Source organism: Pseudophryne corroboree, chromosome 4 (genome assembly GCF_028390025.1).
Source record: "Pseudophryne corroboree isolate aPseCor3 chromosome 4, aPseCor3.hap2, whole genome shotgun sequence".
Classification (NCBI taxonomy): domain Eukaryota; kingdom Metazoa; phylum Chordata; class Amphibia; order Anura; family Myobatrachidae; genus Pseudophryne; species Pseudophryne corroboree.
The window spans coordinates 770,707,931-770,730,314 of NC_086447.1; the positions used below are offsets into that span (position 1 = coordinate 770,707,931).

The 22,384-nt window shown below is 48.3% G+C and overlaps 1 protein-coding gene across 3 annotated transcripts in view; it reads left to right on the top strand.

The window, feature by feature from the left end:
* Positions 1-22,384, top strand: part of SANBR (SANT and BTB domain regulator of CSR) — a 202,157-nt gene that overhangs the window by 107,602 nt on the left and 72,171 nt on the right. For all 3 annotated transcript variants that reach the window (XM_063918229.1, XM_063918227.1, XM_063918228.1), the window contains exons 13-14: positions 735-871; positions 961-1,060. In XM_063918229.1, coding sequence (XP_063774299.1) covers positions 735-871; positions 961-1,060 — 237 coding nt within the window. The remainder of the gene's footprint in view (positions 1-734; positions 872-960; positions 1,061-22,384) is intronic.

Consider the following 22,384-nt stretch of genomic DNA (forward strand, 5'->3'; position numbering starts at 1 on the left):
TCACCAGAAAAATGGCGCGGCAACCATTTTTCCGGTGTTATGAGCAGTAGGATAATCACTGGGAAGATGGCCACCATGCTGTTTCCCCAGAGATCTGTGCATGCCCACTAGACTCTGACACAACTCTAGGTTCTCCTAGGGACCCTAGTACTCAGAAACTTTTACTGTGCTGCCAGCTAGACAGGAGGGTACCCAAACGGATAATGCACACGGCCCTCTCCTCTCTAAATACGCCCCTGCAAATGCTTAGCAAATCTTAAGGACCAATTCACATATTTTGCAGTAATAACAGGGAGCAGTACTAAATGCCGCCGGCCGGAATCCACAATGCTGCATATTTACATTATAACATTCAAAATACATTTTATATTACAGAGTTGGGATGGCAGGGTTAATCAGACATTGTGATTTACAGTTAATGTTACTGTGTCCTAATTTCACCCCTGAAAGACAAAAAGGGGAAATTCATTTACACGGATTGGCTGCAGGACCATCCAGGATGCGGTGTTCTCATGTAGTACTGTTTATACTTCTGTAATACTATTACAATGTCTTATGTTGTTGGAAAGGGTTCTGGAAGATCATAGCATCTCTACTGTGTTAAACCTATTAGGATTCAGGATGTGGGAGTTTGAACTGTAACCAAGTTTACTCTTACATTTATTCCTTTGCTAAACATTTACCAGTTCTGCTTTACCAGGCATGATAGACCTCTGTGCTTTCCTGTCCTCCAGGGCTGTAAGGTGCGGGACCATGTTATAGGTGTGCCAGGTGGAGGCGATGCATCAGACAGTCCTTCTAGTATTCTTCTCACCGATCTCCTGATGAGAAGGGACATTGTAGTTGTGCCTTTTTCTAAAGACTTGAATGGGTAAGAAATTCTTTCCATTGAAATAGAAGTTATTGCATTCAGTTAAACTACTTTACAGTGCCTGTAACAACTATTTATGTGTACTACAGGGACTGTGGAATCAGCCTAAGTCAAGATAAAAGTCTTGAATGTGATGTCCAGGTAGAACCCAGCGCTCTATGTGGACAGAAAGCTGGGGAGATAAATGCTGTGAGTTCTCTACATTTTCTCTATAGTATAACTGAGGTCATGAACAGATAGTTAAGCAGATTATATAGTTTGGCACTTAAAACCTTCTGTTGTTTAAGATGGGTACACACCTTTACAATCCATGACCCTCTGTACTATTGCAGGAGCCGATAAACTACTTATAACGCTTCTATGAGGACGGTATCGGGAGGTCGCATCTTGGGGGTGATTCTGAGTTGATCGCAACAGCAAGAAAGTTAGCAAATGGGCAAAACCATGTGCACTGCAGGTGTGGCAGATATAACATTTGCAGAGAGAGTTAGATTTGGGTGGGTTATTTTTTCTCTGACGTCCTAGTGGATGCTGGGAACTCCGTAAGGACCATGGGGAATAGACGGCTCCGCAGGAGACTGGGCACATCTAAAGAAAGATTTAGGACTATCTGGTGTGCACTGGCTCCTCCCCCTATGACCCTCCTCCAAGCCTCAGTTAGATTTCTGTGCCCGGCTGAGCTGGATGCACACTAGGGGCTCTCCTGAGCTCCTAGGAAGAAAGTATATGTTAGGTTTTTTATTTTCAGTGAGACCTGCTGGCAACAGGCTCACTGCACCGAGGGACTAAGGGGAGAAGAAGCGAACCTACCTAAGTGGTGGTAGCTTGGGCTTCTTAGGCTACTGGACACCATTAGCTCCAGAGGGATCGAACACAGGACCGACCTCGTCGTCCGTTCCCGGAGCCGCGCCGCCGTCCCCCTTACAGAGCCAGAAGCAAGAAGGTGGTCCGGAAAATCGGCGGCTGAAGACTTCTGTCTTCTCCAAGGTAGCGCACAGCACTGCAGCTGTGCGCCATTGCTCCTCATGCACACCACACACTGCGGTCACTGATGGGTGCAGGGCGCTGGGGGGGGGCGCCCTGAGCAGCAATATTAACACCTTGGCTGGCGAACTGACACCATATATAGCCCCAGGGGCTATATAGGTGTTTATTAACCCCTGCCAGAACTTTTACAATAGCGGGAGAAAGCCCGCCGAAAAAGGGGCGGAGCCATCTCCCTCAGCACACTGGCGCCATTTTCCCTCACAGCCCCGCTGGAGGGATCGCTCCCTGGCTCTCCCCTGCAGTCCTGCACTACAGAAAAGGGTTAAAAAGAGAGTGGGGGGCACAAATTAGGCGCAGTATAAATATATTATGCAGCTATAAGGGAAAAACACTCTGTATAGTGATATCCCTGTGGTATATAGCGCTCTGGTGTGTGCTGGCATACTCTCCCTCTGTCTCCCCAAAGGGCTTTGTGGGGTCCTGTCCTCTGTCAGAGCATTCCCTGTGTGTGTGCTGTGTGTCGGTACTGCTGTGTCGACATGTATGATGAGTATAATGATGTGGAGGCGGAGCAAATGCCTGTGAATGGGATGTCACCCCCTTGCGGGGTCGACACCGGTGTGGATGGACTTATGGAAGGAATTACGTGACAGTGTCAACTCCTTACATAAAAGGTTTGACGGCATAGGACAGCCGGCTGCTCAGCTTGTGCCTGTCCAAGCGTCTCAAATGTCATCAGGGGCTCCAAAACGCCCGCTACCTCAGATGGCAGACACAGATGTTGACACGGATACCGACTCCAGTGTCGACGATGATGAGACTAGTGTACCTTCCAATAGGGCCACCCGTTACATGATTGAGGCAATGAAAAATGTATTACACATTTCTGATAATACCCCAGGTACCACAAAAAAGGGTATTATGTTTGGTGACAGAAAACTACCAGTAGTTTTCCTGCATCTGAGGAATTGATATGAGGTGTGTGAGGAAGCGTGGACTTCCCCCGATAAGAAATTGATAATTTCTAAGCAGCGTACCCTTTTCCGCCAGAGGATAGGTCACGTTGGGAAATACCCCCTAGGGTAGATAAAGCAGTTACACGCTTATTAAAAAAGGTGGCACTACCGTCTCCGGATACGGCCGCCCTGAAGTACCTGCTGATAGAAAGCAGAAAACTACCCTTAAAGCTATATACACACACACGGGCATTATATTGAGACCTGCTATTGCCTCGGCATGGATGTGCAGTGCGGCAGCTGCGTGGTCAGATTCCCTGTCGGATAATATTTATACTATAGATAGGGACAATATTTTGCTGAAAATAGAGCATATAAAAGACGCTGTCTTATACATGCGTGATGCACAGAGGGATATTTGCCGACTGGCATCACTAATAAGCGATATGTAAAACCATTGCCGCCAGACGGGGGTTATGGACTCGGCAATGGTGGGGCGATGCCGATTCAAAACGGCGCATGGCAGTTTGCCCTATAAGGGGGTGGAACTGTTTGGGGATGGTCTTTCAGACCTTGTTTCCACAGCTACGGCTGGGAAGTCAAAACTTTTGCCACAAGCTACCCCACAGCAAAAGTAAGCACTGTAGTATCAGGTAACATACATAGTAACATAGTACCATAGTATCTGAGGTTGAAAAAAGACAATTGTCCATCGAGTTCAACCTATTTGTGGTGTCCTATGCATGATGATTTGACTAAAATTTCTGACTGATGCTGCTGTCAGCCATTGCATTTTATCCCTATTTATAGTAACTATAATGCATGACTATGCACCATACCCCTGGATATCCTTATCCAATAGGAATTTATCTAACCCATTCTTAAAGGTGTTGACAGATTCCGCCATTACAACTCCCTCGGGCAGGGAATTCCAAACACGTATTGTCCTTACCGTGAAAAAGCCTTTACGCCGTATTGTGCGTAATCTCCTTTCCTCTAACCTGAGCGAGTGTCCACGAGTCCTCTGTGTTGATCTAACCAAAAACAGGTCCCGCGCAAGCTCCGTGTATTGTCCCCTTATATATTTGTAGATGTTGATCATATCCCCTCTTAGTCTCCGCTTTTCCAATGTAAACATGCCTAGTCTTTCAAGCCTTTCCTTGTATTCCATAGTCTCCATGCCCTTAATTAGTTTGGTCGCTCTCCTCTGTACCTTTTCAAGCTCCAGGATATCCTTTTTGTAGTACGGTGCCCAGAACTGTACACAGTATTCAAGGTGTGGCCTCACTAGTGATTTATATAACGGGAGTATAATACTCTCGTCCCTAGCATCAATACCCCGTTTTATGCATGCTAATATCTTATTAGCCTTCTTTGCTGCAGTCCTACTTTGGGTACTACTGCTTAGCTTGCTATCTATGAGGACACCTAAGTCCTTTTCCAGTACAGAATCCCCTAATTTTACCCCATTTAGTAGGTAGGTGTAATTTTTGTTCTTGTTACCACAGTGCATTACCTTACACTTGTCTGTGTTGAAGCGCATTCTCCATTTGGCTGCCCATGCTTCTAATTTAACTAAGTCGTTCTGAAGAGACTCGGCATCCTCCACTGTATTTATAGCCTTACACAATTTGGTATCCTCTGCAAAAATTGACACCATGCTCTCTAGACCTTCTGTTAGGTCGTTAATGAAAATATTGAACAATAGCGGTCCTAATACTGAGCCTTGCGGCACACCACTTAGCACTTCAGTCCAAGTTGAAAAAGATCCATTAACCACAACGCGCTGCTTCCTATTATCTAACCAGTTTTTGACCCAAGTGCATATTGTGCTTCCTAGCCCTGATTCTTGTAGCTTGTATATAAGTCTCATGTGTGGTACAGTATCGAACGCTTTGGCAAAGTCTAAAAAGATTACATCCACGTCTTTACCCTGATCTAGGTTTGCGCTTACTGTTTCATAAAAGCCAAGTAAGTTGGTTTGACAGGATCTGTCCTTCATAAACCCATGTTGATTCCCTTCGGCCCCAGAAAAGTAGAGGACTAGAGGCTCATCTTTTCTGCCAAGAGGAAAAGGTAGAGGGAAAAAGCTGCAGCACACAGCTAGTTCCCAAGAGCAGAAGTCCTCCCCTGCGTCCGGTAAGTCCACAGCATGACGCTGGGGCTGCTCAGGCGGATCCGGGTACGGTGGGAGCCCTTCTCAGAGATTCAGCGCACAGTGGGCTCTCTCACAGGTGGATCCCTGGGTTCTTCAAACAGTGTCTCAGGGGTACAGGCTGAAATTCGAGACGTCTCCCCCCCTGCCGTTTCCTAAAATCTGCCTTACCGGCAACTCCCTCTGCCAGGGAGGCAGTGTTGGTGGCTATCCAAAAACGGTATTCACAGCAAGTGATTATCAAGGTACCCCTCCTTCAACAGGAAAAGGGTTACTTTTCCACAATGTTTGTGGTACCGAAACCGGACGGTTCGGTGAGACCCATCTTAAATTTGAAATCCTTGAACACATATAACAAAAGATTCGAGTTCAAGATGGAATCGCTCAGGGCGATTATTGCGAACCTGGACGAGGGGGATTACAGGGTCTCTCTGGACATCAAGGATACTTACCTGCATGTCCCCATTTGCCCTCCTCACCAGGAGTACCTCAAGGTTGTGGTACAGGACTGTCACGATCAGTTCCAGACGCTGCCGTTTGGATTATCCACGGCACCGAGGGTCTTTACCAGGGTAATGATCGAAATGATGATACTCCTTCGCAAGAAGGGAGTTTAATTATCCCGTACTTGGACGATCTCCTGATAAAGGCGAGCTCCAAGGAACAGTTGGTAAGGGGGTAGCACTTTCTCGGGAAGTGCTGCAACAGCAGGGCTGAATTCTCAATTCCAAAGTCACAGCTGGTCCCGACGACACGTCTTCTGTTCCTGGGAATGATTCTGGAAACAGACCAGAAAAAAGCGTTTCTTCCAATGGAAAAAGCCGAGGAGTTGTCATCTCTAGTCAGAAACCTCCTAAGACCGGGACAGGTGTCGGTACATCAATGCACACGAGTCCTGGGAAAAAAGGTTGCTTCGTACGAAGCAATTCCATTAGGAAAGTTCCACGCAAGGAATTTCCAGTGGGACCTGTTGGACAAATGGTCCGGGTCCCATCTCCAGATACAGCAGCGGATAACCCGGTCGGCAAGAACCAGGGTGTCGCTGCGGTGGTGGCTGCAGAGGGCTCATCTACTAGAGAGCCGCAGATTCGGAATACAGGACTGGGTCCTGGTGACCACGGATGCCAGCCTTCGGGGCTGGGGTGCAGTCACACAGGGAGTGAAATTCCAAGGACTGTGGTCAGAACAGGAGATTTCACTTCACATAAAATTTCTGGAGCTAAGAGCCATTTACAAGGCCCTAACCCAAACAAGGCCCCTGCTTCAAAACCAGCCGTACTGATCCAATCAGACAACATCACGGTGCTCGCCCAGGTAAACAGGCAGGGCGGCACAAGAAGCAGGAGGGCAATGGCAGAAGCCACAAGGATTCCCCGTTGGGCGGAAAATCATGGGGTAGCACTGGCAGCAGTGTTCATTCCGGGAGTGGACAACTGGGAAGCAGACTTCCGCAGCAGACTCCACCCGGGAGAATAGGGACTTCATCCAGAAGTCTTCCAAATGCTGGTAAACCGTTGGGAAAGACCACAGGTGGACATGATGGCGTCCCGCCTCAATAAAAAAGATATTGCGCCAGGTCAAGAGAACCTCAGGCGATCGCTGTGGACGCTCTAGTGACACCACGGGTGTACCAGTCGGTTTATGTGTTCCCTCCTCTCCCTCTCATACCCAAGGTACTGAGGATAATAAGAAAAAGAGGAGTAAGAACTATACTCATTGTTCCGGATTGGCCAAGAAGGGCTTGGTACCAGGAACTTCAAGAGATGATCTCAGAGGACCCATGGCCTCTGCCACTCAGACAGGATCTGCTCCAGCAGGGGCCCTGTCTGTTAAAAGACTTACCGCGGCTGCGTTGACAGCATGGCGGTTGAACGCCGGATCCTGAGTGAAAAAGGCATTCCGGAGGAAGTCATTCTTATCCTGATCAAAGCCAGGAAGGATGTCAGCCTGAAGTTCAGACGTTGTAAGGGAGTGCTGCATATTCAGCCCCTTTTTGTGCCCCAGTGGCACCTTGGGATCTCAATGTGGTTTTGGAGTTCCTGGAATCACATTGGTTTGAGCCACTTAAAACCGTGGATTTGAAATATCTTGCATGAAAAGTGGTCATGTGTTGGCTCTGGCTTCGGCCAGGCATGTGTCAGAATTGGCGGCTTTGTCATGAAAAAGCCCTTACCTGATTTTCCATATGGATAGGGCAGAGTTGAGGACTCGTCCTCACTTTCTCCCGAAGGTGGTATCAGTCTTTCACTTGAACCAACCTATTGTGGTGCCTGCGGCTACTAGGGACTTGGAGGATTCCAAGTTACTGGACGTAGTCAGGGCCCTGAAAATTAATATTTCCAGGACGGCTGGAGTCAGGAAAACTGACTCGCTGTTTATCCTGGATGCACCCAACAAGCTGGGTGCTCCTGCTTCTAAGCAGACTATAGCGCGTTGGATTTGTAGCACTATTCAGCTTGCGCATTCTGCGGTGGACTACCGCAGCCTAAATCTGTAAAAGCCCATTCCACAAGGAAGGGGGCTCATCTTGGGCGGCTGCCCGAGGGGTCTCGGCTTTACAACTTGGCCGAGCTGCTACTTGGTCAGGGGCAAACACGTTTGCAAAATTCTACAAAATTGATACCCTGGCTGTGGAGGACCTTGAGTTCTCTCATTCGGTGCTGCAGAGTCATCCGCACTCTCCCGCCCGTTTGGGAGCTTTGGTATAATCCCCATGGTCCTTACGGAGTTCCCAGCATCCACTAGGACGTCAGAGAAAATAAGATTTTACTCACCGGTAAATCTATTTCTCGTAGTCCGTAGTGGATGCTGGGCGCCCATCCCTAGTGCGGATTGTCTGCAATACTTGTACAAAGTTATTGTTACAAAAATCGGGTTGTTATGGCGAGCCATCTGTTCAGAGGCTCCATTTGTTATCATACTGTTAACCGGGGTTCCTATCACGAGTTATATGGTGTGATTGGTGTGGCTGGTATGAGTCTTACCCGGGATTCAAAATCCTTCCTTATTGTGTCAGCTCTTCCGGGCACAGTGTCCTAACTGAGGCTTGGAGGAGGGTCATAGGGGGAGGAGCCAGTGCACACCAGATAGTCCTAAATCTTTCTTTAGATGTGCCCAGTCTCCTGCGGAGCCGTCTATTCCCCATGGTCCTTACGGAGTTCCCAGCATCCACTACGGACTACGAGAAATAGATTTACCGGTGAGTAAAATCTTATTATTTCTGTGCAGGGTAAATACTGGCTGCTTTATTTTTACACTGCAAATTAGATTGCAGATTGAACACACCCCACCCAAATCTAAAGGCCCATACACACTTGACGATGCACACGTTGTTAACGACCGTCGTTAACGACTTCCCTTGAACTTCCCTTGAACAGCTGAGCAAACGACATGAGCATACACACTACCAACGACCAAAGACCATTCATCTTTGAAGCATCCAAGCTGAACAGTTTATTTAAATAATGAGCTGGGAACAGGGCTGGTGAACAGTGGCTTGGTCGTTCACACCATACACATTCAACGACGTCTCTGGTCGGTAACGACCATAGAGGAAATTGAGCATACATGCTCCACAGATAAGCGAGGGTCGTTAACGTCCCGCGGGGCCGCGCATCGGTGGTCGTCGGATGCATACACACTTGACGATATAATGAGCGACGTCGTTGATGAGGGCTGAAATGAACGACGTCGTTCATTTTATCGTCAAGTGTGTATGGGCCTTAACTCTCTCTGCAAATGTTGTATCTGCCCCCCTGCAGTGCACATGGTTTTGCCCAATTTCTAAAAAATTTCCTGCTGCGATCAACTTGGAATAACCCCCCTTATCTGCTGTTTAGTATTTGTTGGGCCGACCTCCCAATCCCATACAAATCCGTACACACTGAGTTAGTTTAGCTCTGTGTATACCTGGTTCTCAGGGTGCTTGTAGCAGGTCAAGCTTAACCTGATCATCCGGGGATCAAATTGGTGTGTACCCAGCATTATTCTCTGTCTGGAAACAGCCGTTCAATCCTCCAATACAATATTGCCAGTAAAAACACATTATTAATAGACATTGGGTGATTTGCAGTTGCAGCACATTAAGAACAACTGAAATGATTTCTTACTGTGGCTTCTGTTTCAGTTAATGGTAGCTGTGTTCCAGACTGTCTGATACATTGGCCCTCATTCCGAGTTGATCGGTCGCAAGGCGAATTTAGCAGAGTTACACACGCTAAGCCGCCGCCTACTGGGAGTGAATCTTAGCTTCTTAAAATTGCAACCGATGTATTCGCAATATTGCGATTACTAACTACTTAGCAGTTTCTGAGTAGCTCCAGACTTACTCTGCCTGTGCGATCATTTCAGTGCTTGTCGTTCCTGGTTGACGTCACAAACACACCCAGCGTTCGCCCAGGCACTCCCACCGTTTCCCCGGCCACTCCTGCGTTTTTTCCGGAAACGGTAGCGTTTTCAGCCACACGCCCCTGAAACGCCGTGTTTCCGCCCAGTAACACCCATTTCCTGTCAATCACATTACGATCGCCGGAGCGAAGAAAAAGCCGTGAGTAAAATTACTTTCTTCATAGTAAAGTTACTTGTCGCAGTGCGAACATTGCGCATGCGTACTAAGCGGATTTTCACTGCGATGCGATGAAAAATACCGAGCGAACAACTCGGAATGAGGGCCATAATGCAGTACGTTACTAATATATACATTGCACCCAAGAATCTAACTTTGGCTCACATATGTATCTATATTACTGCAGCTATAATGGCCTTACACAGGGGGTTATTCAGAGATGAAGGCAGGTCGCAGCATACCCAGCACAGGGTAAGCCTGCCCAGCATGTGCCAGGCCACCCCCGATGCATCCGCAGTTAGATTGCGGAGGCATTAGATCTAAGGTTGACCCCAGGTAGTGCAGCCAGAGGCTGTCTGTGCCCATTTTTTTTTCTCCGGAAGCTGCTGCGTGTGACGCCCCAAAAACGGTTTCGGCCCGCCCCGGAAATGGTCCCAGCCTGCCCCTGTTTTCCCGACGCCACCCCCTAAATAGCATAACTCCGCCCCTGCAACACCCACATCTGTCAATCACATTGCGGCCGCATCCATAAGGGATGCACCCGTAATGTGTAAGGTCGCGTATATGCACAACGGGCGATGTGCGTGCGCAGACCAGCTGAATGCGGCTACTACAAGCGATCGCACGGCTGCGTCCAGGTCTGAATCGGGCCCATAGTACAGTTGTGGGCATTCTTAGTGGCCACACAATACATTTCTATTATGTCTTTTTCTGGTAATCCTAAAAGATTTTTTCCATTTCCAAGTTCTATCAATTGTAGTATATATAAAGAATAGATTGTTCTATGCATATTTAATGCTATTTTAAAAATAGTACCTCAACTCCTATTACTATTGTTTTTACCACAGAGATCCACAGGCATCCACCGTGCCCATAATACAAGGTAGACCAAATATATCCCAATGTGAGAGTTTACAGTTTACTGCGGGAAAGGCAGAGCTGGGGAGAGTTATCAAGCCTCCTAAAGAGTGAAGTGGGCAACTAGTGAAGTTAGTATAAGGGAGCGAATGTAACTCTGGCCCTCATTCCGAGTTGATCGCTCGCTAGCTGCTTTTAGCATCAGTGCAAACGCTAAGCCGTCTCCCTCAGGGAGTGTATCTTAGCTTAGCAGAAGTGCGAACGAAAGGTTAGCAGTTCTGCTATTTAAATTTTTTCATGCAGTTTCAGAGTAGCTCGAAACTTACTCCTACCTTGCGATCACTGCAGACAGTTCAGTTCCTGTTTTGACGTCACAAACACGCCCTGCATTCAGCCAGCCACTCCCCCGTTTCTCCAGGCACGCCTGCTTTTTCTGCTGACACGCCTGCGTTTTTTAGCACACTCTCGGAAAACGCTCAGTTACCACCCAGAAACGCCCCTTTCCTGTCAATCACTCACCGATCACTTGAGCAATAGAAAACAGTCGTTCAGCCTTGTGTAAAACTGCAAAGTTTTGCGTGAAAGTACTTAGCGCGTGCGCACTGCGGCCCATACGCATGCGCAGTTTTGCCGTTTTTTTACCTGATCGCTGCGAAAATTGGCAGCGAGCGATCAACTCGGAATGAGGGCTTCTGTGCTAGCACCAAGCTGCATCTTAATACCACAGAGGTGATCACCAACACCATACAACATTTATTATTTATTACCAGTTATTTATATAGCGCACACATATTCCACAGCGCTTTTACAGAGAATACTTGGCCATTCACATCAGTCCCTGCCCCAGTGGAGCTTCCAATCTATATTCCCTATCACATGTACACACAGACACATTAACTCTAGGGTTAATTTTGTTAAGATCCAATTAACCTACCAGTATATATTTTTGAATTGTGGAAGGAAACCGGTGAACCCGGAGGAAACCCACGCAAGTATGGGGAGAATATACAAACTCTGCACAGTTAGGGCCATGGTGGGAATTGAACCCATGACCTCAGTGCTGTGAGGCAGTAATGCTAACCACTACACCATCCGTACTGCCCGACAAAATAAAGCCAGATCAATACTGTGCGGTAAAGCGCTACTTTCTCTATCGTCCTAGTGGATGCTGGGGTTCCTGAAAGGACCATGGGGAATAGCGGCTCCGCAGGAGACAGGGCACAAAAAGTAAAGCTTTTCCAGATCAGGTGGTGTGCACTGGCTCCTCCCCCTATGACCCTCCTCCAGACTCCAGTTAGATTTTTGTGCCCGGCCGAGAAGGGTGCAATCTAGGTGGCTCTCCTAAAGAGCTGCTTAGAAAAAGTTTAGCTTAGGTTTTTTATTTTACAGTGAGTCCTGCTGGCAACAGGATCACTGCAACGAGGGACTGAGGGGAGAAGAAGTGAACTCACCTGCGTGCAGGATGGATTGGCTTCTTGGCTACTGGACATCAGCTCCAGAGGGACGATCACAGGTACAGCCTGGATGGTCACCGGAGCCGCGCCGCCGGCCCCCTTGCAGATGCTGAAGTCAGAAGAGGTCCAGAATCGGCGGCTGAAGACTCCTGCAGTCTTCTAAAGGTAGCGCACAGCACTGCAGCTGTGCGCCATTTTCCTCTCAGCACACTTCACACGCAGTCACTGAGGGTGCAGGGCGCTGGGGGGGGGCGCCCTGGGAGGCAAATGTAACCTATATAAAGGCTAAAAATACCTCACATATAGCCCCCAGAGGCTATATGGAGATATTTAACCCCTGCCTGGATTCACTAAATAGCGGGAGACGAGCCCGCCGGAAAAGGGGCGGGGCCTATCTCCTCAGCACACGGCGCCATTTCCTCTCACAGCTCCGCTGGTCAGGACGGCTCCCAGGTCTCTCCCCTGCACTGCACTACAGAAACAGGGTAAAACAGAGAGGGGGGGCAAATTTATGGCGATATTTTGATATATATAAAGCAGCTATAAGGGAGCACTTATTATAAGGCTATCCCTGTTATATATAGCGCTTTTGGTGTGTGCTGGCAAACTCTCCCTCTGTCTCCCCAAAGGGCTAGTGGGTCCTGTCTTCGTTAGGAGCATTCCCTGTGTGTCTGCTGTGTGTCGGTACGTGTGTGTCGACATGTATGAGGACGATATTGGTGTGGAGGCGGAGCAATTGCCAAATATGAGGATGTCACCCCCTAGGGAGTCGACACCAGAATGGATGCCTTTATTTATGGAACTACGGGATAGTGTCAACACGCTAAAGCAGTCGTTTGACGACATGAGACGGCCGGACAATCAATTAGTGCCTGTCCAGGCGACTCAAACACCGTCAGGGGCTGTGAAACGCCCTTTGCCTCAGTCGGTCGACACAGACCCAGACACAGGCACTGACTCCAGTGGTGACGGTGACGAATCAACCGTATTTTCCAGTAGGGCCACACGTTATATGATTTTGGCAATGAAGGAGGCGTTACATTTAGCTGATACTACAGGTACCACTAAACAGGGTATTATGTGGGGTGTGAAAAAACTACCTATAGTTTTTCCTGAATCAGAAGAATTAAATGACGTGTGTAATGAAGCGTGGGTTGCCCCTGATAAAAAGCTGATAATTTCAAAGAAATTATTGGCATTATACCCTTTCCCGCCAGAGGTTAGGGAGCGCTGGGAAACACCTCCTAGGGTGGACAAGGCGCTAACACGCTTATCTAAACAAGTGGCGTTACCCTCTCCTGAGACGGCCGCACTTAAAGATCCATCAGATAGGAGGATGGAAAATATCCAAAAAAGTATATACACACATGCAGGTGTTATACTACGACCAGCTATAGCGACTGCCTGGATGTGCAGTGCTGGGGTAGTTTGGTCAGAGTCCCTGATTGAAAATATTGATACCCTGGACAGGGACAATATTTTACTGTCGTTAGAACAAATAAAGGATGCATTTCTTTATATGCGTGATGCACAGAGGGATATCTGCACACTGGCATCACGGGTAAGTGCTATGTCCATTTCGGCCAGAAGAGCTTTATGGACGCGACAGTGGACAGGCGATGCGGATTCAAAACGACATATGGAAGTTTTGCCGTATAAAGGGGAGGAGTTATTTGGAGTCGGTCTATCAGATTTGGTGGCCACGGCTACAGCCGGGAAATCCACCTTTCTACCTCAAGTCACTCCCCAACAGAAAAAGGCACCGACTTTTCAACCGCAGCCCTTTCGTTCCTTTAAAAATAAGAGAGCAAAGGGCTATTCATATCTGCCACGAGGCAGAGGTCGAGGGAAGAGACAGCAACAGGCAGCTCCTTCCCAGGAACAGAAGCCTTCCCCGGCTTCTACAAAAGCCTCAGCATGACGCTGGGGCTTCTCAAGCGGACTCGGGGACGGTGGGTGGTCGTCTCAAAAATTACAGCGCGCAGTGGGCTCACTCGCAGGTAGATCCCTGGATCCTGCAGATAATATCTCAGGGGTACAGGTTGGAATTAGAGACAGATCCACCTCGCCGTTTCCTGAAGTCTGCTTTACCAACGTCCCCCTCCGAAAGGGAGACGGTTTTGGAAGCCATTCACAAGCTGTACTCTCAGCAGGTGATAGTCAAGGTACCTCTTCTACAACAAGGGAAGGGGTATTATTCCACTCTTTTTGTGGTACCGAAGCCGGATGGCTCGGTAAGGCCTATTCTAAATCTGAAGTCCTTGAACCTGTACATAAAGAAGTTCAAGTTCAAGATGGAGTCACTCAGAGCAGTGATAGCGAACCTGGAAGAGGGGGACTTTATGGTATCCTTGGACATCAAGGATGCGTATCTCCACGTTCCAATTTACCCCTCACACCAGGGGTACCTCAGGTTCGTTGTACAAAACTGTCACTATCAGTTTCAGACGCTGCCGTTCGGATTGTCCACGGCACCTCGGGTCTTTACAAAGGTAATGGCCGAGATGATGATTCTTCTTCGAAGAAAAGGCATATTAATTATCCCATACTTGGACGATCTCCTAATAAGGGCAAGGTCCAGAGAACAGCTAGAGATGGGATTAGCACTGTCGCAAGAAGTGCTAAAACAGCACGGGTGGATTCTGAATATTCCAAAATCCCAGTTAATGCCGACAACTCGTCTGCTGTTCCTAGGGATGATTCTGGACACGGTTCAGAAAAAGGTTTTTCTCCCGGAGGAAAAAGCCAAGGAGTTATCCGAGCTTGTCAGGAACCTCCTAAAACCAGGAAAGGTGTCTGTACATCAATGCACAAGAGTCCTGGGAAAAATGGTGGCTTCTTACGAAGCAATTCCATTCGGCAGATTCCACGCAAGAATTTTCCAAAGGGATCTGTTGGACAAATGGTCAGGGTCGCATCTTCAGATGCACCTGCGGATAACCCTGTCTCCAAGGACAAGGGTGTCTCTTCTGTGGTGGTTGCAGAGTGCTCATCTATTGGAGGGCCGCAGATTCGGCATACAGGATTGGATCCTGGTGACCACGGACGCCAGCCTGAGAGGCTGGGGAGCAGTCACACAAGGAAGAAACTTCCAGGGAGTATGGACGAGCCTGGAAACGTCTCTTCACATAAACATTCTGGAACTAAGAGCAATATACAATGCTCTAAGCCAGGCAGAACCTCTGCTTCAGGGAAAACCGGTGTTGATCCAGTCGGACAACATCACGGCAGTCGCCCATGTGAACAGACAGGGCGGCACAAGAAGCAGGAGTGCAATGGCAGAAGCTGCAAGGATTCTTCGCTGGGCAGAGAATCATGTGATAGCACTGTCAGCAGTGTTCATCCCGGGAGTGGACAACTGGGAAGCAGACTTCCTCAGCAGACACGATCTTCACCCGGGAGAGTGGGGACTTCATCCAGAAGTCTTCCACTTGCTGGTAACCCGTTGGGAAAGACCAATGGTGGACATGATGGCGTCTCGCCTCAACAAAAAACTGGACAGGTATTGCGCCAGGTCAAGAGATCCGCAGGCAATAGCTGTGGACGCGCTGGTAACGCCTTGGGTGTACCAGTCGGTGTATGTGTTTCCTCCTCTGCCTCTCATACCAAAAGTATTGAGAATTATACGGCAAAGAGGCGTAAGGACGATACTAGTGGTTCCGGATTGGCCAAGAAGGACTTGGTACCCGGAACTTCAAGAGATGATCACGGAAGATCCGTGGCCTCTACCTCTAAGGAGGGACTTGCTTCAGCAGGGTCCCTGTCTGTTTCAAGACTTACCGCGGCTGCGTTTGACGGCATGGCGGTTGAACGCCGGATCCTAAAGGAAAAAGGCATGCCGGAAGAAGTCATTCCTACTTTGATTAAAGCAAGGAAGGAAGTAACCGTGCAACATTATCACCGAATTTGGCGAAAATATGTTGCGTGGTGCGAAGATCGGAGTGCTCCGACGGAGGAATTTCAACTGGGTCGATTCCTACATTTCCTGCAATCAGGATTGTCTATGGGTCTCAAATTGGGATCTATTAAGGTTCAAATTTCGGCCCTGTCGATTTTCTTTCAAAAAGAATTGGCTTCAGTCCCTGAAGTCCAGACCTTTGTTAAGGGAGTGCTACATATACAGCCTCCTGTGGTGCCTCCAGTGGCACCGTGGGATCTCAATGTGGTTTTGGACTTTCTAAAATCTCATTGGTTTGAACCACTAAAGAAGGTGGATTTGAAATATCTCACATGGAAAGTGACCATGCTTCTAGCCCTGGCTTCGGCCAGGAGAGTGTCAGAACTGGCAGCTTTATCTTACAAAAGCCCATATCTGATTTTCCATTCGGACAGGGCAGAACTGCGGACTCGTCCGCATTTTCTCCCTAAGGTGGTGTCAGCATTTCATCTGAACCAGCCTATTGTAGTGCCTGCGGCTACAAGTGACTTGGAGGACTCCAAGTTACTGGACGTTGTCAGAGCATTAAAAATATATATTGCAAGGACAGCTGGAGTCAGAAAATCTGACTCGTTGTTTATATTGTATGCACCCAACAAGATGGGTGCTCCTGCGTCTAAGCAGACGATTGCTCGTTGGATCTGTAGCACAATCCAACTTGCACATTCTGTGGCAGGCCTGCCACAGCCTAAATCTGTAAAGGCCCACTCCACAAGGAAGGTGGGCTCATCTTGGGCGGCTGCCCGAGGGGTCTCGGCATTACAACTTTGCCGAGCAGCTACGTGGTCAGGGGAGAACACGTTTGTAAAATTTTACAAATTTGATACTCTGGCTAAGGAGGACCTGGAGTTCTCTCATTCGGTGCTGCAGAGTCATCCGCACTCTCCCGCCCGTTTGGGAGCTTTGGTATAATCCCCATGGTCCTTTCAGGAACCCCAGCATCCACTAGGACGATAGAGAAAATAAGATTTTACTTACCGATAAATCTATTTCTCGGAGTCCGTAGTGGATGCTGGGCGCCCATCCCAAGTGCGGATTATCTGCAATAATTGTACATAGTTATTGTTAACTAATTCGGGTTATTGTTGAAGGAAGCCATCTTTCAGAGGCTCCGCTGTTATCATACTGTTAACTGGGTTTAGATCACAAGTTGTACGGTGTGATTGGTGTGGCTGGTATGAGTCTTACCCGGGATTCAAAATCCTCCCTTATTGTGTACGCTCGTCCGGGCACAGTACCTAACTGGAGTCTGGAGGAGGGTCATAGGGGGAGGAGCCAGTGCACACCACCTGATCTGGAAAAGCTTTACTTTTTGTGCCCTGTCTCCTGCGGAGCCGCTATTCCCCATGGTCCTTTCAGGAACCCCAGCATCCACTACGGACTCCGAGAAATAGATTTATCGGTAAGTAAAATCTTATTTTTGTTGAGGTATTTGTTATAATGTTTGTAGATTCAGAAAAGTCTGGTGAAACCTCAACAAGATAAACAAAAGAGCAGAAAAAACAATTTTCTCTTTATTAACTGACAGGCAAATTTAGAAGAAATTCTTGGTCCTACTCACAAAGTAATATCTTGTAACACTACAAGTAGGAGGCTTTTAGGGATCAGATGGTTGTTCCCACGATATGAAAGCATCAAATAAAAGAAATGTCTCCTCATAGGGCCTAATTCAAGGTTGATTGCAAAACAACATTTTCCTCTAATGGGCAAAACCATGTGCACTGTAGATGGAGCACATATAACATGTGCATAGAACGTTAGATTTGGGTGGGTTATATTGTTTCTGCGCAGGGTAAATACTGGCTGCTTTATTTTTACACTGCAATTTAGATTTCAGTTTGAAGACACCACACCCAAATCTAACTTTCTGCACATGTTATATCTGTCCCACCTACACTGCATGGTTTTGCCCATTAGAGGGAAATACTGTTTTTTAATCAACCCTGAATTAGGCCCACAATGTAGTATTTACATTCATTCAAAATATACAATAAAATTCCAGCATAGCACTTGTACTTGCCAAGTATATGTGCATTTAGGAACCCCTGTCCCAGATGTACAACAGGCCTTTCTTCCCGGGCAAGATCAGCAAGGCCAATGGAATCTGGTTCTTGTCCACTATCGCAGTCCAAGTTACCAGCTGCTCCCACCAATACATTTAGACTTACCCAGTCTTTTTTAAGGTGTAGTCTAATGTTAAAAAGGATATCTTATTTTCTGTTACGTCCTAGGGGATGCTGGGGTCCACATTAGTACCATGGGGTATAGACTGGTCCACCAGGAGCCATTGACACTTTAAGAGTTTGAGAGTGTGGGCTGGCTCCTCCCTCTATGCCCCTCCTAGCAGACTCAGTTTAGAAAATGTGTCCGGAGGAGCCGGTCACAGCTTTAGTAAAGGTTTTTTTTTTTTAGAGTTTATTATTTTACAGGGAGGCTGCTGGCAACAGCCTCCCTGCTTCGTGGGACTAAGGGGGGGGGGGGGGGGGGGGGGAGTACTGTCCGCCCTGCGGGGTCTGAGCCACTATCTCCGCTGACAGGACACTGAGCTCCTGATGGGATAGATCGATCCCCGCCACAGGGGATCGCTCACCCAGGCAGCATGCCGCCACCCCCTTACAGAGCTGAAGATCTGTGGCGAGTGAGTCACTGACCCCCCTAACAAGCGGGGGGCCGGTGTGAAGATGGCAGCATCAGGGTAGGAGCGCAGTACTAACTGCGCTCCGGAGGCTCAGCGGTGCTTAGTGCGGCACTGTGAGGGGCGCCCTGAGCCAGCGCCTGAACCCTGCACTGGTCAGCAAGCCTGTCGGGGTCCGTGGATCTCAGCCAGCATTTTAATCAGGCCAGTATAATCCTTTTGAAGAGCGAGAAGACAGTGCCATTTTGGGGGCGGAGCTTCTCCTCAGAGCAGACCCAGCAGCGTTTCAGCGCCATTTTCCTGCCTACACAGCTCTGTCCAGGAAGAGCAAGTCCCTCCACAGCAACTCCAGCTATCTCTCACGGTACCAGGGGGTTGTAGAAGTAGGGGGAGGCTGCATTAAAACTGTGTAACCTATTAAGGTGCACAGTCAGCGCTAGTAGGGGTCTCCCTTTACATTAAAAGTGCTGTGTGTGGGTTGGCTCCAATCTATTTGTCTCTCTTGCCATTCTTGGGGGTGAAACTCTGTCTGTCCTCCTCTGTGTGTGTGTGTGTGTGTGTGTGTGTGTGTGTGGAGTGTCTGTGGTCTCCATTAAGCAATGTCCAGGGACTCTGTGTCATATGCTGCAGAGGATATGTCCTCTCAGGTTGATCCCATTCCATGTAATCAAGATTGCACTGGATTAGCACAGATACCAGCAAGGGAGCCTGAGTGGTTATCCTCTATCAAATCTATGATTTCTCAGATTTCACATAGGGTTGCACAAAATGAATCTGCAACTCAGTCTTTACAGAACTCTATGGCAGTCTAGCCCAGTTCTGGTACCTCAGGGTTACCCGCTGTATATTTACATAATCTGCTCTTGCGCAGATCATGCATGATGATACAATTCTGACACTGCAGATGGTGAGGGGGATGTGTTGCGGGGGACAGCATCTCTTGCTAAAGGGGTTTAGTTGATGATAGAGGCTATTAGAGATGTGTTGAATATTGCTGATACAACACCTGAGCAGGTTGAGGAGGCTTACTTGACTGAAAATAAGAAGGCTAACCTTCCATGCATTAAAGGAATTAAATGCTATTTTTGAAAACGCTTGGGAAAGCCCGGATAAAAAATTCCAGATACCTAAAAGTGTTCTGGTGGCTTTTCCTTTCCCGGTAGAGAATAGGAAAAAATGGGAAAACCCGCCTATTGTTGATGCGTCAGTATCCAGACTCTCAAAACAGGTGGTTTTACCGGTTCCAGGATCTACCGCCTTGAAAGAGTCGGCTGATCGTAAAATTGATAATACGTGCAAATCCATGTACACGGCTTCTGGGGCAATACTACGTCCCACTATTGCCAGTGCTTGGATTGCCAAAGCTATAGTAAAGTGGTCAGGCATGTTACTTGAAGACTTGGATACTATGGAGAAATGTGATGTTGAATTGTTTTTACATAACATTCAGGATTTCTGGTAGAATCCATGAAAGACCTGGGTTCCATGGCTGCAGGAATTTCTTCCATGTCGGTATCAGCTTGTCGAGGACTGTCGTTGCGCCAATGGTCTGCCGACGCGGAATCCAGGAGACGTGTGGAGACCCTACTCTACACAGGTCAGGCTCTCTTTAGGGAAGCGTTAGATGCGTGGATCTCCACGGCTACACATGCTCCGAAGAAACCCAGACAGGGGGTGAACATAATTCCATATCTGGATGATCTGCTGATAAAAGCATCGTCCAAGGAGAAGCTGTTACGGTCCATAGCTCTCACGACCCAGCTTCTCAGGGAACATGGTTAGATCCTGATTCTTCCAAAATCACATTTGGAACCAACCAGGAGGTTGTCCTTTCTGGGAATGATCCTCGACATGGAAGTGCAGAGGGTGTTTCTTCCAGATGAAAAAGCGTTGGTGATACAAACAATGGTCCGGGATGTCCTGAAGCTAACCCGGGTGTCGGTTCATCAATGCATTCGCCTTCTGGGAAAAATGGTGGCCTCTTACGAGGCCCTGCAGTACGGGAGGTTTCACGCTCGGTTCTTCCAGCTGGATCTCCTGGACAAGTGGTTGGGATCCCATCTACACATGAACCAGAGGATACGTCTGTCACCAAAGGCCAGGATTTCACTCCTCTGGTCGCTGCAACTGCCTCACCTTCTGGAGGGCCGCAGGTTCGGGATTCAGGACTGGATCCTTCTAACCACAGATGCAAGTCTCTGGGGCTGGGGCGCAGTAACTGAAGGGGAAACCTTCCAAGGAAGGTGGTCAAGTCTGGAAGCCGGCCTGCCGATAAACATTCTGGAACTAAGATCCGTCTACAACGGTTTTCTCCAAGTTGCCCAGCTTCTGAGAAATCGGGCCATTCAATTGCAGTCGGACAATGTGACCACGGTGGCTTACATAAACCGACAGGGCGGAACGAAGAGCAGAGCTGCAATGTCAGAGATAATAAGAATCATCCTCTGGGCAGAAAAACACGCGTTGGCGCTGTCAGCAGTCTTCATTCCGGGAGTAGACAACTGGGAAGAAGACTTCCTCAGCAGACACTCTCTCCATCCAGGGGAGTGGGGTCTCTATCCGGAGGTGTTCAAGGAGGTAACAGATCTTTGGGGGGTACCCCAGATCGACATGATGGCCTCTCGTCTCAACAAGAAGCTTTGGCGGTATTGTTCCAGGTTGAGGGACCCGCAAGCAGTGACGGTGGATGCCCTGGTGACTCCGTGGGTGTTCCAGTTGGTGTACTTGTTTCCTCCACTTCCACTCATCCCAAGGGTTTTAAAGCTCATAAGGAGAACAAGGGTTCAAGCGATCCTCATTGCTCCAGACTGGCCAAGAAGGGCTTGGTACGTTGATCTTCTGGATCTACTGCAAGGAGAGCCGAGGCCTCTTCCTCTTCGGGAGGACCTGCTGCAGCAGGGGCCGTTCGCCTATCAAGACTTACCGCGGCTACGTTTGATGGCATGGCAGTTGAACGCCTGATACTAGCTCGAAAGGGCATTCCGAACAAGGTTATTCATACCCTGATACAGGCTAGGAAAGGAGTAACGTCTAAACATTACCATCGAATTTGGAAAAAATATGTATATTGGTGTGAGTTCAAGAAATTTCCTGCAGTGGAGTTTCAACTGGGACGGTTTCTCCTCTTCCTGCAAGCCGGTGTGGATATGGGCCAGAGGTTGGGATCTGTGAAGGTCCAGATTTCGGCTCTATCCATCTTCTTCCAGAAACAATTGGCTGCCCTCCCTGAGGTTCACACCTTTTTGAAGGGAGTTCTGCACATCCAACCTCCCTTTGTGCCACCTACGGTGCCTTGGGACCTTAACGTGGTGTTGCAGTTCCTCCAATCAGACTGGTTCGAGCCTCTATAGGAGGTTGAGGTCAAATTTCTTACATGGAAGGCTGTCAAGTTGTCGGCCTTAGCTTCTGCTAGACGTGTGTCGGAGTTGGGGGCTTTGTCCTTTAAAAGCCCATACTTGATCTTCCATGAAGATAGAGCTGAGCTCCGGACACGTCAGCAGTTTCTTCCGAAGGTTGTGTCTGCATTTCATATCAACCAACCTATTGTGGTGCCAGTGGCTACCGACTCCTCAATTTCATCAAAGTCCATGGATGTTGTAAGGGCTCTGAAAATCTATGTGAAGAGGACTGCTCTTCACAGAAAATCGGACTCTCTGTTTGTCCTGTATGATCACAAGAAGATTGGGTGTCCTGCTTCTAAGCAGACGATCTCTCGCTGGATCAGGTTCACTATCCAGCATGCGTATTCTACATCAGGATTGCCGTGTGCTATGTCTGTCAAGGCCCACTCTACTTGTACGGTGGGTTCTTCCTGGGCAGCTGCCTGGGGTGTCTCAGCTTTACAGCTTTACTGAGCTGCAACTTGGTCTGGGTCGAGCTTGCAAAGTTCTACATGTTCGATACCTTGGCCTCTGATGATCTGAAGTTCAGTCAATCAGTTCTGCAGGAGCCTCTGCGCTCTCCCTCC